The 15,212-nt window shown below is 39.1% G+C and overlaps 2 protein-coding genes across 5 annotated transcripts in view; one reads left to right on the forward strand and one right to left on the reverse strand.

The window, feature by feature from the left end:
• The first annotated feature begins 577 nt into the window (after positions 1-577).
• Positions 578-9,349, forward strand: LOC119900610 (serine/arginine-rich splicing factor 11-like). Of its 4 annotated transcripts, none has more exons than XM_038715706.1 (12): positions 578-913; positions 2,287-2,420; positions 5,101-5,210; positions 5,550-5,639; positions 5,726-5,772; positions 5,853-5,986; positions 7,157-7,238; positions 7,387-7,500; positions 7,778-7,867; positions 8,017-8,088; positions 8,188-8,359; positions 8,518-9,349. In XM_038715706.1, the coding sequence occupies exons 1-12, from the start codon at positions 792-794 to the stop codon at positions 8,722-8,724; spliced, it is 1,374 nt and encodes a 457-aa protein (XP_038571634.1). In that variant the 5' UTR covers positions 578-791; the 3' UTR covers positions 8,725-9,349. The 4 variants fall into 4 exon arrangements, with proteins under 4 accessions (XP_038571634.1, XP_038571636.1, XP_038571637.1 ...); XM_038715708.1 differs by adding an exon at positions 2,676-4,852 and having other exon boundaries at positions 580-2,420; XM_038715709.1 differs by adding an exon at positions 4,733-4,852 and having other exon boundaries at positions 580-2,420.
• A 1,072-nt stretch (positions 9,350-10,421) lies between these two features.
• LOC119900607 (ankyrin repeat domain-containing protein 13C) overlaps positions 10,422-15,212 on the reverse strand; it is a 32,213-nt gene continuing 27,422 nt past the window's right edge. The window contains exons 11-13 of the mRNA XM_038715703.1: positions 14,734-14,832; positions 14,222-14,322; positions 10,422-14,054 (exon numbers count right to left, since the gene is read on the reverse strand). Coding sequence (XP_038571631.1) covers positions 13,924-14,054; positions 14,222-14,322; positions 14,734-14,832 — 331 coding nt within the window. The 3' untranslated portion in view covers positions 10,422-13,923. The remainder of the gene's footprint in view (positions 14,055-14,221; positions 14,323-14,733; positions 14,833-15,212) is intronic.

Genomic DNA, 15,212 nt, shown 5'->3' on the forward strand with positions numbered 1-15,212 from the left:
ATTAATATTACATAGTATCCATCATAGTATCTTGGTCACAATTCTTTTTTGAATTAATATTGTTTGTTATGTATGTATGTATGTATGTTTAAATAAATACCATCTGCATCTGCTGACATATCATTATTGGATGCTTAAAAATTACACTAATATTGAGGTAAGTATCTGCCTCAAAATTCCAGTATCAGTCAGGCTATAGATTTTACATATAAAACACAAAAGTAGATTTTTGACTATGTGGCAGCCCCAACACTCACATCTCTTTGTAACAACTGCATGTCTACGTGTGTGTGTGTGTGCGTGTATGTGCATCTGTGTATTTCGGGCCTATGTGTGGGTGTAAATAATAATCCCAAGAGGGATTAATAAAGGGATTGTTATTCTTCTAAGATATAATGCTTAGAAGGGTATTTTTTAAATCGTGATATTACTACTTTTACTTCGGTAAAGGATCTCATTACTTTTTCCACCACTGGTAAACACTGACCGAAAGCATACTGCCATATTTTTTAATTAGTGTTTGCTTGGGAAAACCTCATAAGTACGAGTTTACAAACGACACGTGAATGCGGCACTCCTGCCTCACGACATTTTCAGCAGTGGTATTGTTGCTGTCTACTAGCGGCCATCGTGTTCTTGTCCGCAGCGAACGTTAAACACCGTCTATCTACAGGAAAGATGCTACTTTTTGTATCCGCCTGATGTTATCCTCGTAAACGTTAACCTAAGCCATTTGTTGTTTTAAATTCAGGCACGTTGCTATCCTAAAAGATTGATTAGCACTCGCGAAAATGAATTCCAACACGCACGTCATTCAGGTGACAAATGTCTCCCCGAGCACAACGTCCGAGCAAATGAGGACTCTGTTTGGCTTCCTCGGAAACATAGAGGAACTCAAACTGTTTCCACCCGAGTGAGTACCCTGAACTATTAATCTAATACCTAAAACGTTATCTTACCTTGATAGCTTACGCGGCTCACGCAAGGCTTCTCTTGAGGCCTGTACTGTTGAGTAGGCCTCACTGCCCAGCATGCTAATGCTAACGTTTGCCCGCGCCTTTAGTGAAAGTAGCAGCAGTCACTCCCCTTAACTTTACCGCATGAGGGTTATTGTAAATCGATGCTTTTCCTGATGTTGTGTGAGCGATTTGGCACAGATATAAATGTCCTTTCTTCCACAGACTCCGGGATATAATTAACGTTAGCTGCGAAACACCTGATTTGGTCGACTAGTCGTTTGACTGAAAATTAATCTGCACAAATTTGGTAATCCGCTGTTTGACTCCGTTATCAGCAAAAATACTAGGACTTCAACCAATGATCTATCGTCTGTTGACCTGTCTGTTATTTTAAATAAAGTATTTAAAGAATTGCTTGTTTCGTTTGACAAACCATCAAAACCCCAAAGATAATCAGTTTACAATGATAGAAAACACAAATACATCAGGAAACCCTCTCATTTGAGTTGGTGAAAATTGTGGAAGCATAACTTATCATTTGTTTGATAAATTACTGTTAACATACAAACTGATATCTTGATTTGATATCTTTGATTGACTTGCCAGTTAATTGACTTGAATTGTTTCAGCGCTGTAAAATATTTAACATTAGCCTGTTGAAGCTGCTTTGCCTTTCTCTTTCCAATCACTGTAAATGAAATAATTTCTTAATTTTATCCTTTTTCCCTGACCTTTTTATAGACTAAATTGATGTGTAATGTAATTGTCAAACATTTGCGGCCCTAGATATAACAGCCCCAGTATTACAACTATTTTAATGTTAATATATTTATTCCAGTGACTTCCTGCTGGCAATCCCTTGGCATCTCTACAGCCGCTTAGGATGCTAATGAGCTACAGCAATATATATTTTACACTATTGTAACACTGACTGTAGTAGGAAATAATTGTTCTCTGCTTTGTATTTTCCTCTATCGATTTACACCTGGCTTCTTGGCAGGTAGGATATGTAACGACAACATAGTAACAATTTAAACATAATTTCACTCACAGGAAACCAGTGGGGGAGAAGATAAAGGTTCAAAACATCAGTGATCTTTGATTCTCAACAGATTGTCAATGAGGGTTGTGCTAACATTACAACACACTACATATAAATATTACTAAGCTACCTTGTGATCAGAGAGTGGACGAGTGTGTATAGCCTATGATCCATTATTATTATTGTCCTGGGGACACAAAACTCAAAAAATAAGTTTGCTTGAAGAAGGCATGTTGGCTCTCCTTGTTTGTATTCTTTGCACAACATATCTGTATTTTTTTCCAGTGACTCTCCCTTGCCTGTGACTTCACGTGTGTGTTTTGTAAAGTTCCTTGAGTCTGAGTCGGTGGGAGTTTCCCAACACCTGACGAACACCGTCTTCGTGGACAGAGCCTTGATCGTGGTCCCCTTTGCTGAAGGTGGGTGTCTGTGTGTAATTCGTGTCTCACTCACATGGCTGTCTCTAAACAAAACATCACAATGTGTAGGTTGTTTTAATAGAATTGCAAACACTACGTGAGCCATTATGAGTTTTTTCTGACCAAGCAAATTTAGCTATGCTTTTCAGTGCTTGGCATTTCTAGGTATGTAAAAGGGAAATGTACATTTGTGTCCATGTCTTACAATCTAGCTGTAAACTTCTCTCTCTGTTATTTGTGTTGTGGTTTTCATAGTGGACAAGTCATTTGCAGAGAGCCCCTTCCTTGCTGGCTGAAAGTGGTCCTCTGCTGCCATCAGGAGATTAGAAAAAATAATGGCACCAGGCTCGCGAGCCCCCTTCTCTCTCTTGTTCTGCAGTAAAATATTAACTCTTTATTTTTTTCTCTCTGTTCAAGGCATCTTTTCTAAAATTAGCCACACAACTCTTTAGCAAAATGAGGGGGGTGGGGGGAAAGGGTGCAGGGCAATCTCAATTCCTCACATGTTCAAAGGATTTTAATATTTTTTTTAAAAATAAAATGTTGATTTATTAGGCATGCACCAAACTAGGGATGCCCCGAGCACATCTGCTGGATTGGTATCGAGGCCGATCAAAACATTCTTTTATTAATTGGTGATCGACTTCTGGTTTGAACCAATTCTGATCCTCTCTTTATATTTTAACCTTTTGCACTCTGTGTACGGCAGTTGCCAAAATTTCGCATTGCTTGAACCAGTAAACATCAACAATGAGGTCTGGTTGATTTAATTCACTCACTCTGCCTCTATCTGCAACATTTTGCAGGTGTTACACATCTCTAAGAGATCTACTGTTGAAAACAGCTTTTAAACTTTGGTTAACTGTATAATGTGTAATACGTAGCATATTATACATATTATGTAGTTGATTTGCTGCCACAACAGATCCACATTGAGTCTACATTGATATTATGCACAACACTGTAGGAAACCTTTAATGACCCTGTACATTACACACTAGTGTTTTCAGTTACTGACCGATTATACCTATTTTTAGGTTCAAGTTGGGTGGTGCTATGGTGGGAGTTTGTTTAGGTCACCAAACTCCAGGTGTAAGTTGCCCTGCCCTAACAGGTGCAACCAAACTTAGCAATAGGGTGAGGGAGATGTCAATCAAGTCTTACAGGTCCACACAGTCCTGAGGTTTAATCAGCCAAATAACTGCACTAAAAAGGAAAATGTAAATACTGGATCGGGACTTGGTTTTGGCTAAATCCTAATATTAAATGCCTCAGGGAGGGGAGGGGGGGTGTTCGGGACATCCCTACACCAAGCACAAAGCATGCAGGATAGATTAACCAATCAGTTGTGCATGCTAGAATAGATTTTAAAGGTGTGTGCCATCATCTAGACGGCTATTTTCAGCAGATGTGGTGGAAGTGAATTAGCACATAATTTGGTTATTAAACATGATAAGCACACAGTGCTTTTGGCATTTACTTGCTTCATGTGCCAAAGCCTTGTATTATTTTACACTGTGCATCTGTATTCTTCTAAATTTACACTAACACACAAGAGATAAAAGTAGATATAAGCCTCTGCTTGATGTTGCAGTAAAAATGCTTTTTTATTGACCCTCTCCACACATGACTCTGAAAGAGTTGAGTGACTCTCACGTTTAACAGTGGTGTTTCTTTTGTTGTTGTGTTTTACAGTTCTTTTTCCTGGTTCAGCCAGCCCTATATACCAGGCCCTGCTGAAAATGCCACCAACAGTTTTGTCTTCTGCAGCCTTATCCTGTTTCTCAAGTGTCCTTTCTGTTTGTGTGTGTGTGTGTGTGTGTGTGCGCGCGTGTGTGTGTATGTCTCTCTCTCTCCCCTTTTTAAAATGTCATGTCAGATAAAAAAAAAAAAGAAGCCTGTTTTCAGATTGAACAACCATGGATGATCATCCCATAAGATTTTCCCTTTTGATTTTACTGTTTGGTTTTTCTTCAGCTTTGGGCACATTTTCTCATGATTTTATCACAGCTTTTGCTGGCAGTAGCCCTTAACTGTTTAGTGCAGTTTGTTTGACATTGTTTAGTGTTTGTAGTGACATACTGTCGGCTAAATCCTAGCAGTACTGTAGCCTGTTAGCAGTACTTTATCTGGTTGCCAAGTTTTGTTGTGGTGGAATTGTACAAAGTAACCACCAACAAAAGCCCAGAAAAGGTAATATGACTGAGCCTTTTCTGTTGTTGTAATGGTAAGTGATGTTGAAATGTACCCTTGTCTACACCCAAATCATGAACTTTGTTTTCTGTATCTCAATGTTTTTGTGTGCTTTATAGCGAAGCAGCCGGCGCGAGTCGCTTGTTCATAAAACATCTAATGAAAGTTGAGAGCACATCCCACGGGACAACTGGCTGTGCTTGCTTACGTTTGGTTCATGACTTAAAAAACAAGTACAGGTGATAAAATCTTGGCAGTGTTGACCACAGTGTGTATTGTGACTTTTAAATTCATAGCTGCTAATCCTACAATCATACTTTCTCACAAAAAAGTCAGGGATCAAGATTTACAGACAAGACAAAAAGTGGATTTTTTTTTTTTTTTACTACAGAGTAGTTAGACTGAGGTGGCTTGTCTGCAAGTCTTGTCTGAGTGTTTATCGATGTTTGCTTGGAGCATGTACTGAAATTTTGTTGTTCTTCTCCAGGAGTCATTCCTGATGAATCTAAAGCTATGTCGCTGCTGGCTCCAGCCAATGCCGTGGCAGGAATGATGCCTGGGGGAGGCCTTCTTCCAACACCCAATCCTTTGGCAACAGTAAGTATCTTCTTTAAAAGTTTACAATATGTTCATTTGGGTTTCTCTGTTCTATTTCTATGAGTCTCTTCTGTTCTTTTAACAGAACTAACTGTAAGCCAAGTTATACTTTCTTTAAACATTTACAAAACATGCTGTTGTGGTGGTTTTAGATTTCTACCCAGCAGGCAGCACTGTGAATATGGGACATATTTGTAAAAGCCTGTAATTTTGTCTTGGTGGCGTGTTCCAACACCCAAAATTTATGCATCCGCTGGATGCTAATTAAAACGTTTGGTTGCTAGTGCTGCTAATTTAGTTCTGCAGAGTATCTTGAGTGTTCTGTGTCTGTTATTTCAGATGGGAGGGACGCCATTCGGAGGTCTTGGAGCTCCCAACATGGAGCAAATGGCTGCAATGGGAATACAGGGACCTAACATGAACCCCCAGGTAAGCACTTAGTCCGTCACATTCAGTCACTGCATGTTTAAAACAAACATTTCTCTCTCATGGTAATCTCCTCACCTCTCTTTCAGGCTCTTTCTGCAGACTTCCTGAAGCTCATGCAATCCATGGACCCCAAGTAAGAAACTATATACGCTCTTACCCAGTGAGTCTAAATATTCTTTTGAGAAAAATCTAAACAATTGATGGCACTTGCAGATTGAATCCATTAGCGGCCGGACTGAACTTGAATCCAGGGCTGAAGTCTGATGCGTCCAATAAGGAGATTGAAGAGGCTATGAAGAGAGTCCGAGAGGCCCAGTCTCTCATTTCTGCAGCCATTGAACCAGGAAGTGAGTGCTCAGTTTTCTCATGTCTCAGAATTGTAAAAGCTTCTTTAGGATACTGCACTTATAGGCTTTTCATTTTATTTAGCAGTTTATAATATAGTATAATGAGTGAAAACCATAAGCCGCGTTTCCACCAATAGTGCCCGAGACTTTTTATTCCTGGATCTCTTTTCAAGGAACTAAAGCATTCCTTTAGCCCATTGTTGTATGCGCTTCCACTGCAGTCTAAAGACCTGCGAAGATTAGGTAAATTAACCAGCTGACATACGCCGTACAAAGCGATGGACTGGCATCATTATTTAGTAACCACGATCCATGAGCCAAATTTATAAATGAACATCAGATTTGATTGGAATATAATGAAAAATTATAGTCTTTGCTTGACCATTAAAAACAGCTTTTTTTGTGGGGGAGTATAATGAAGAGACACACACAAAGTGTGTAAATTTAATAACAAACTGGATAAAGACATCAAGTTCTTAAAATAACTCTAGTACAGAGAAAGAAACAGAGAGTGTCGGAGGAACAGGATTTTTAACAAGCTTGATTACCTGCTGTAATCAGCTGTTCCGCTTGTTTTGGAGAGGAGGAGTAGGGGGCCAACTTTGGCCCAGTGTAGAAATCTTGTGAATGATGAAACAACAACTCCTGACCCAGTATTTAGTGTAACTCCATCAGCTGTGAGCTGTAAACACACCACTGCACACTGGCTGCTGTTTTCGAGCAATATATTTAATGCCAATGTACGATCTCAGGTGGACATCGGCAAGACTTGTGTGGCTATCTGACTGTTGATTGCGATTTATTGTTTTGCAAACAATGGTGGAAAAGAGGAGCAGTCGCAGCAGACATTCTCCAGTTAAATCCAGTAGCCTCTACTCGCCCATTTAGAAATTCACTGCAAGGCAAGCCCCACCCCCCAAACTACTGGTACTTTCAGAAAGTACTACCCCCCGAGCAGGATTTGGGGGTAAAAAAAAAAAGACCCTGGAACTAAATTTACACCCTGGTCCCTGCGGTGGAAACGCAGTGAGTTCCTCCAAAGGTTCCTTGTTCCAGGGTATAGTTCCTTTGGTCGAAACGTAGCTATAATATTAATTTGTTCCTTTGTATGAGCAATAAGCCTCTGCTACCTGGTAGGTATTTAACTGTGTCATTGTTGTTTCTTTGCAGATAAGAAAGATGACAAGCGCAAACATTCCCGCTCCCGTTCGCGGTCACGGCGCAGGCGGTCCAGATCTCGTTCAAGACACAGGTAAAGACAACTGCACAAAAATAATTCTCTGGGCTGGCGTTACCAGATGTGAACAAAATAATCTGCTGTGGTGTCTACACACAAGACATGAAGAGCATATTTTTTTTCTAGCAATGTTTTAAAATGTGTCACTTCTTCATTTTGGCAGACGTTCAAAGAGCAGGTCTCGACGGAGATCCCATTCCAGGAGTAGGAGGAGGTCCAAGAGCCCACGGAGGAGAAGGTCCCACTCCCGGGATAGAAGCCGCCGCAGTAGATCTAGGTCAGTATCTCCACTATTGGACCAAAATGGCTTCCTTTTAGTGACATGTCTTGACTTCTGCTGCAGAACTTGAGCTGTAGTACTCATGATTGTTGTTTCTAAACCTGTTACTTTCATCCATGCATCCAGTTTTGTACTGTTGACACTGAACAGCTCCACTTTTTGGATTCAAATGACTTGCTTACTGGCACTGAAGAGGATAAAGCACAGTCTCCCCTGGTGCCTGCAATGTGCTGTGATTTGCCAACTTTGCTGTCCTTGCTTGTGTCTTGATTAGGGACAGGAGAAAGGAGGAAAAGTCTAAGAAAAGATCAAAGACGCCCCCCAAGAGCTACAGCAGCGCCAGGAGGTCACGAAGCATTAGTCGGTGAGTGGTCTAGGCAGTGTTAATGGTGAAATACAGGCACAACAGGTGTACTCCCCTTCAGTTAATCTGATGCTCTGCTATATTCAAGCAAATAACTCATTATTCTCATAACTCAATGTTTTTTATGGTTTTTATTACTTTAATCCTAGAAGGCACAGGCGAAGCCGCAGTGCATCTCGGTCCCCAAGGAGGAGGTTGTCCAGGTCACCCTCGCTCAGACGGTGAGTTGTCGTCCACATTTTACATTCAAGACACTACTGCTTTCTTTGTAGTACAACTTTTTTTTTTTTTTTTTAATCCATTTGTCATGTCATATTTAGTCACAAGAAGGAGAAGAAGAAGGACAAGGAACGCGAGAAGGACCGGGATCGAGAGAGGAGGGAGGACAGGAGCAGGGATGAAAGAGAACGCTCCAGCAGCAAGAAGAAAAAGAGCAAAGACAAGGAACGGGATCGGGACCGCAAGTCCGATAGTGAGAAAGGAGACGTTAAGGTATGTTTATTATTGTTATTGACTTCTATTAAATCTACTTGAACATCAGTAGGTTGCTACATTTCATGTGATTTTGTTTTGCTAAAATACACATTGAGAACTAGCTAATCCTGGAATTTGGACAGCTTCTAAATTCCCCACCTTTTGTTTCTTGACAGGTGACGCGGGATTACGATGAAGAGGAACAAGGTTATGACAGTGAAAAGGGGGAGGAGGAGGACGACGACGAGAGGAAGAGTGACTCTGACTCTGTTTCATCCCCCAAAGGCCAGGAGGAGATGGAGAGAGCTGAGGGCCAAATCCCCAAAAAGTCCAAACTGAATGGAGACGATCACCATCAGGAAGACATGGAGATGAGCGACTAAGAATATCCTGAACATGGCTGTTGTTTTTTTGTTTTTTTTTTCACTGTCCTTTTTATATTTTTAATATAGGCCACAACATGTCTGTGCCTGAACACTCAAAGTTTAAAAAAAGAAATGAGGAGAGAAAAAAAAAAAAGAAATTTTGTTGTCTTAACTGTAGAATTATTGGGGAGGTGGTGTAGAAGGAAAGCAGTAAAAATAATTTTTGTTGAGACAAGAAAACGAGACTAAAATATGAATAACATGAGACATGGTTTTAAATTGTCATTGTTGTACTTTTTTAAGATCCTGTTTTGATTTTTCTTTTTGTTGCCTTTGTGTTCAAAGTTTTGTCTTCCTGACAGTAGAATACACCCCATTTTCTACTAAAATATGTTACTAGTCGGGAATGAACTTTCCTAGTTCAGACTGTTAGTCACTCACCACCAGGCACCAACTTCATGTCAAGTTTATGGTCACTGAACCATTTTGCTTTAACTGTAATGCACCAGACGTGTTTCAGCTGACCTTCCTATTTACACCCCTTTGTAAGTGTACACTGTAGATTGAAATGTGTTGTTGCAATGAAATACTTTGTCTGCAATAGGATTTCCAGAGGAAACTAATAAAATTGGGTTAAACTGTCTACTTGTCATGTCTGAAAGAAAACGTTGAAGCATTGAACATTTTGGGAAATACATTAACTGCTTCCTGTAACTTCTGGAGTCTTGTACATTTAGGTGTTTGTACGGATTAAGGTGAGACGCCACAGGTGAACAGAGTAAAATGTTGAACAGATATGACCATGACACATTCCTACTTGATTACTTACATTAAGATAATTATATGAAATTTTATGTTTAAATATGAAGCAGTATCCAGTGAAATCTGCTCATTTGCATCTGGACTGAAATCTGAACACTGGATTAAGTCAGTTTCAATATTTCATTTTGTTGACATTGAACAGAGAATTTTGGATTTTATTTTACCAGGAAGTCTCATTGACATCAAAAATCTCTTATTACTCCATAAATCAGAAAAGTCTGTCCAAAGATTTTTTTTTGCTATGTTTTGGGAATAAAATGTTCTATAATTTAGGCTATGAATGATATGCGCAATCCTCTTTAAAAACATTCAAAATATAGTTGGGAATAAAACTGGAATGTTTGGTGTCTAAGTGCTACTGAAATGGAGATTTCAGGCTCATTGTATGAGACAAAACTCATTTTGAGAAAACGGCCCTTAATATGTATTGTAAAATTCCATACATTTTACATTACACTACTGGTGAACGGTAAAAAAAAATGTACCTAACAGATATCAACATCAAAATTGTCCGGTTGATTACTTATATTAAGACACTTTATTATTCCAAGTTTTCTGAAATGTTATGTATAAATATGCAAATGAGACAGTATCTGATGCTAACTTCTGGTGAATTTATAAGATGTCTGCACATGCAGACAAAGTCCAGTACAATAAACACCAAAATGTGTGTTTTGAGCGCCTTGTTTCCACTAGTCTGAAAGAAGACGTTATAGAAGCTGTATACCAAAGTATGCCACAGTTGTAGTGTCATATTTAACGGAGTACTGAAAAGAAATAAACGAGATATAAATCTGAAGTTAACGCTAACTCTGCCAGAAAAGGATGATAATTAAATTAAAGCCTCATCACTAATATTAAGTTATGTGCGAAATAAAAGATAGAGTCCAAACTGTTGGATATGTGTCTTTTATTTTAGTACATTTTATATGAAAATAGTGTCGCAGACTTTTACAACAGTTTTTGCTGTACAAAGGAAATGTAAATGAATCAATGTATTTCCTACATAAAACATGGAAAATTCAAGCAGCTGAAGACAAAAAAAAGCATGAAAAAAAATGAAGCGTCATACCAGGGGAGGCACACTACTAGGAACTTAATGTTAGCTGCACTTGCCCGTACGGAGGATTGTAATGAAATGTACTGTATTTGGTTATACTGAATATGTATGTAAATAAACAAATTGTTAAAACTACTTTGAGCCAACACACAGTTACAGGAAAAGATATGTGAACCCTTTAGAATTACCTGGATTTCTGCATAAATTGGTCATATCTTCATCTGAGTCACAACAATAGACAAACACAGTCTACTTAAACAAATACCACTCGACAATTGTTTGTTTATTGAATAGACCATGTAAACATTCACAGTGCAGGGTGGAAAAACCCTTGGATTTGAAAACTGGTTGACCCTCCTTTGGTAGCAATAACAAAATGTTTCCTGTTTTTCTGTCAATGATAGCAACCCCTCCAGTGCCCTGAGGCAGCGAAGAAGCCCCAAACCATGATCCCCCCTCCACCATTCTTCATAGTTGGGATAAGGTTTTGATGTTAGTGTGCTGTGTCTTTTTTTCCTCCATACATAAGGTTGTGTGTTCCTTCCAAACAACTCAACTTTGGTTTCATCTGTCCACAGAATATTTTGCCAGAAGTGTGTGGAACATCCAGGTGCTCTTTGGCAAACTTCATACCTGAAGTTGGGTTTCAGCCTGTTGGGCTTCTGTAAATAACATCACAGAGTACGGTCTAGACCTGCTCTTTTATGAAAAGCGCTGTGAGATAACTGTTGTTGTGATTTGGCACAATATAAATAAAATTTAATTGAATTGCAGAAATGGTGTTTTTGTGGAGAGCAGCGGTTTCCTCTGTGGTGTCTTCCCCTGAACTCCATTCTTCTTTAGTGTTTTACGTATCGTAGTCATCAACAGAGATGTTAGCATGTTCCACAGATTTCTGTAAGTCTTCAGCTGACACTTTAGGATTCTTGTTAACCTCATTGAGCATTCTGCGCTGTGCTCGTGCAGTTATCTTTGCAGGACGGCCACTCCTAGGGAAAGGAGCAACAGTGCTGAACTTTCTCCATCTTTAGACAATCTGTCTTACCGTGGACTAATGAACACTGAGGCTTTTAGAGATACTTTTGTAACCCTTTCCAGCTTCATGCAAGTCAACAATTCTTAATCTTAGTTCTTCTGAGTGCTCTTTTGTTCAAGGCATGGTTCACATCAGGCAACGCTTCATGAATAGTAAAATTAAAATTGGTGTTTATAATAGGGCAGAGCAGCTCCAACCAACACCTCCAATGTCCAAAGTTGGCTGACTCCTGACACCAATTAGCTTTTGGAGAAGTCATGATCCTATGGGTTCACATACTTTTTTCCACCCTGCACTGTAAATGTTTATATGGTGTTCACTGAAAAAATATGATTGTTTCTGTGGTATTAGTTGAAGCAGACAGTGTTTGTCTATTGTTGTGACTTAGATGAAGATCAAATCAAATTTTTTGACCAATTTATGCAGAAATCCATGTAATTCCAAAGGGTTCACATACTTTTTTCTGCGACTCTGTGTAACATGACTTCATTTTAAACTCCAGGAGCAGACAACTCAAACATGAGCACAACACCCGTTTGTATCAACATGATAAAAGCTTGTGAACCATAAAAGCAGCTAAACTTTCCCAACCTACTGGACTTGTACAGAATTAACCTTCAGAGGAACCTTGGTGCTTTGTGTTTTCCCCCCCGTGGAAATGATTGCTTGTTCCACACATCTGGAGGTTCATAAGGTTTATCAGATATAGTGGGAGGGGAAAAAATGACAGGAGGATAAAGAGATTCATTGTTTTTTAAAACATTACAAGTATGTACAAAAATGGCAACTGCCACCATGTTACAAACCAATAAACTTGAATTAACTGATGTGTGCTACACAATAAAAAAAACTCTTCCTCTTGCAGAGGACATATTAAACTCATCATCACAAAGAATAAGAAAAGAAAGTAAGAGACAAAAGCAATAACTCATAAAACTTGTATTTACATACTGTGCAGGGGAAAAGCCTGGTTCTTATGTCTAAAAACAGCATGAATGTTGTAGTCATTCATTCCTTCCCTAATGTCTACTTTTACAATCCCCAGTTTTCTTCTTTTAGCAGGATTGTACAGTTTGTTACATAGTTTACAAAAGATGTAGTATGAAACAAAAGGTTTAAACATAACCTACACTTGCTGCCACTCAAACAAAGAAAAAAAACTTGTGGTACCATAAAAATCGCAGCATTTCAAGCGTTGATTTTAAATGCAGAATTAACGGTTGAGTATCACAAAATGAGTGTATATCTATAAACTCAGCTGAATGTCAAGTGGCTGTAGTGGATCTAAATAGTGCCCAAAATGTTCAGTGATGCTACTCCATGCCCATGAAAATCAATGTTTTATACACCCACCCACCCACCCACCACACACACACACACACACACACACACACACACACACACACACACACACACACACACACACACACACACACACACACACACACACACACACACACACACACACACACACACACACACACACACAAACAGTAACAATGTGTAGAGTTAAAGTGGAATCCTGCAAAAACAGATTTTTAGGTTATTATCCTACAAAAGAATCCACTTCACCTGTGACAGGTGTACATTAGATTATATACAAGTGAATGTCTCATTGAGGCCAAATCTAATATCACAAAACTGCAAATTACTTTTGCAACTTGACAACTTGACAAAGTCTATTTAAGCAGGAAAAATAACCTAAAAAGTCAGTTTGTGGGAATTCCTCCCCTTTGTGTCACAAGTAGTATCAGTGCTTTACTACAAGTCAGTTAAAAACATTCCCTTTATAAACATTATTTACATACTTAAATAATAGCATCAAATGAACTGGTTGACCGTCTTCTGCTTATACCGGGTAAACAGAGAACTCACCTGCTCTCCTGTCACTCGTTTAAACTTCAATGCCCTTTCACTGATGAGCGGTTCAGACTCTCGGCTTCAAGTTACTCGCACTTCCTGCCTCGGATGGCTGGATTAAACCAAATCTGATGGTGAGAGTGAGAACCTGCAACACTACACTTCAAAACACTGTTAACACGATGAGATGTGGAACCTCTCTGCCACAGTGGGCCTCCATCAGCTCTGAAGACGCCATTTTTGTCATGTATGTCAAAGTCTGATCGTCTTGTTTGCGGTCTGTATTCAGGGTCGAGATGGGCGACGGAATCCATAAACTGTCAAGAAACGATGGGCGCTGTTTTTTCACTCCAAATTTTCCTTTTGTAATTCAGAAAGTTATGTTTTGTAGCACACTGTTGCCTTGTTGCATGTTTGTTTCCTGTTCCAGCTTGAGAGGTTAAAGGTCGGGGAAGCGGCTAGGGTCTTCTTTATAGTCGTTGGGAATGGTAAAAATGGACTCGTCAAACTCATCATAGCGAAACTCCTGAAACGTCACCGTGGCTGTGATCGTAGGAAAGACAGGAATGTCTGCAGGGTGACAGGAGCAGAATTACAATTATATATTTGCAAATCTTAGGTGCATATTTTGAAACTGTACACCGCTCTGCAGTAGATTTTGGTCCATGTTTTAAATGAGGAGAGAAAAAAAGCTTTTCTATCTAATTTACACATTTCTTTGAATTACATCTGCTTACCAAGTTTGACGGGAAAGCCAGGGGGGAGCTTCATCTGAACAAACTCCCTGAGTTTATTAAAGTGCTTGAAGGGTGCAATTACCTCCAGAACATTCAGTAACCTGAGGGAGAACAAAACCAACAAATGGTTACAGACAAGAAACTACCAACAAACTTAACGGCTAAAACACACACTGGTTGTGAATCATACCTGTATGTAATTTTTGGCATATTTTGTTAGACAGTATTAACTTAATTTGCTACTTATATCAACAAAGTTATATCAGTAAGCTCCACAGGACAGTCCTGTAACACACTGCAGACTGACAAACAATTAGTAATTAGAAAGTTAAAAGCTATTTAAAACAGAAAAACAAAAACATAACCTATAAATGCAAAGCAGATTTTCCGTCATTTGCACAAATTAGGTATTTCCCTTTTTATCACCACAATGCACATGTCAGGAGAAAATAACATGATCGCTCCCTGCGTTTGAACAATAGTCTGGATGCCAAGTTAAAGAGAAGACTCACGATTCAATGCCCAGAGGGAAGTCTTGACTCATGGCTATCGTGGCTTTGAAGTTTTTCTTGCTCTCTTTGCAGACCAGCTCTCTTCCCAGATGGGGTGCTCTGAGGGTAGAGGGAAAGAACAACCAGTGAGAATGTAATCTCACGATGAAGGCAGCTCACGGAGGAAGAGCTTACACTTACTTTATTCAGCAGAAATCTTCCATAGTATTATAGTTTTGAAATTTTTAGAAGCAACTCACTCTGCTTTCTGTCATTTATGTCTTCTAAACTAACTGAACACGACCCTTTGTGATTAATGTAATTAATGTTAAAAATCTAACTTTCCATTCTTTTAGAGAGGAAAACTAAATTAGTGCCTCATTTGAAAGGACAGTCAGACATTTAGTTCCTTCATTCACAAATATAATACTAGTCTATGGATTAACATTAGTTCCCCATAATAGTCTGGATTGATTCCTCTGTAAGTGTCTAAAAAGGTA

The sequence above is a fragment of the Micropterus salmoides genome, unplaced genomic scaffold (genome assembly GCF_014851395.1).
Source record: "Micropterus salmoides isolate LMB-PRFRI ecotype aquatic unplaced genomic scaffold, ASM1485139v1 Ms_hic_scaffold_13, whole genome shotgun sequence".
NCBI classification, from domain to species: domain Eukaryota; kingdom Metazoa; phylum Chordata; class Actinopteri; order Centrarchiformes; family Centrarchidae; genus Micropterus; species Micropterus salmoides.

Coding starts and splice junctions, on each gene's coding strand:
- LOC119900610 (XM_038715706.1), top strand. CDS start 792: ATGAATTCCAACACGCACGTCATTCAGGTGACAAATGTCTCCCCGAGC. Junction 2,421..5,100: donor CGTGGTCCCCTTTGCTGAAG/GTGGGTGTCTGT, acceptor GTTCTTCTCCAG/GAGTCATTCCTGATGAATCT. Junction 7,239..7,386: donor AGATCTCGTTCAAGACACAG/GTAAAGACAACT, acceptor TCATTTTGGCAG/ACGTTCAAAGAGCAGGTCTC.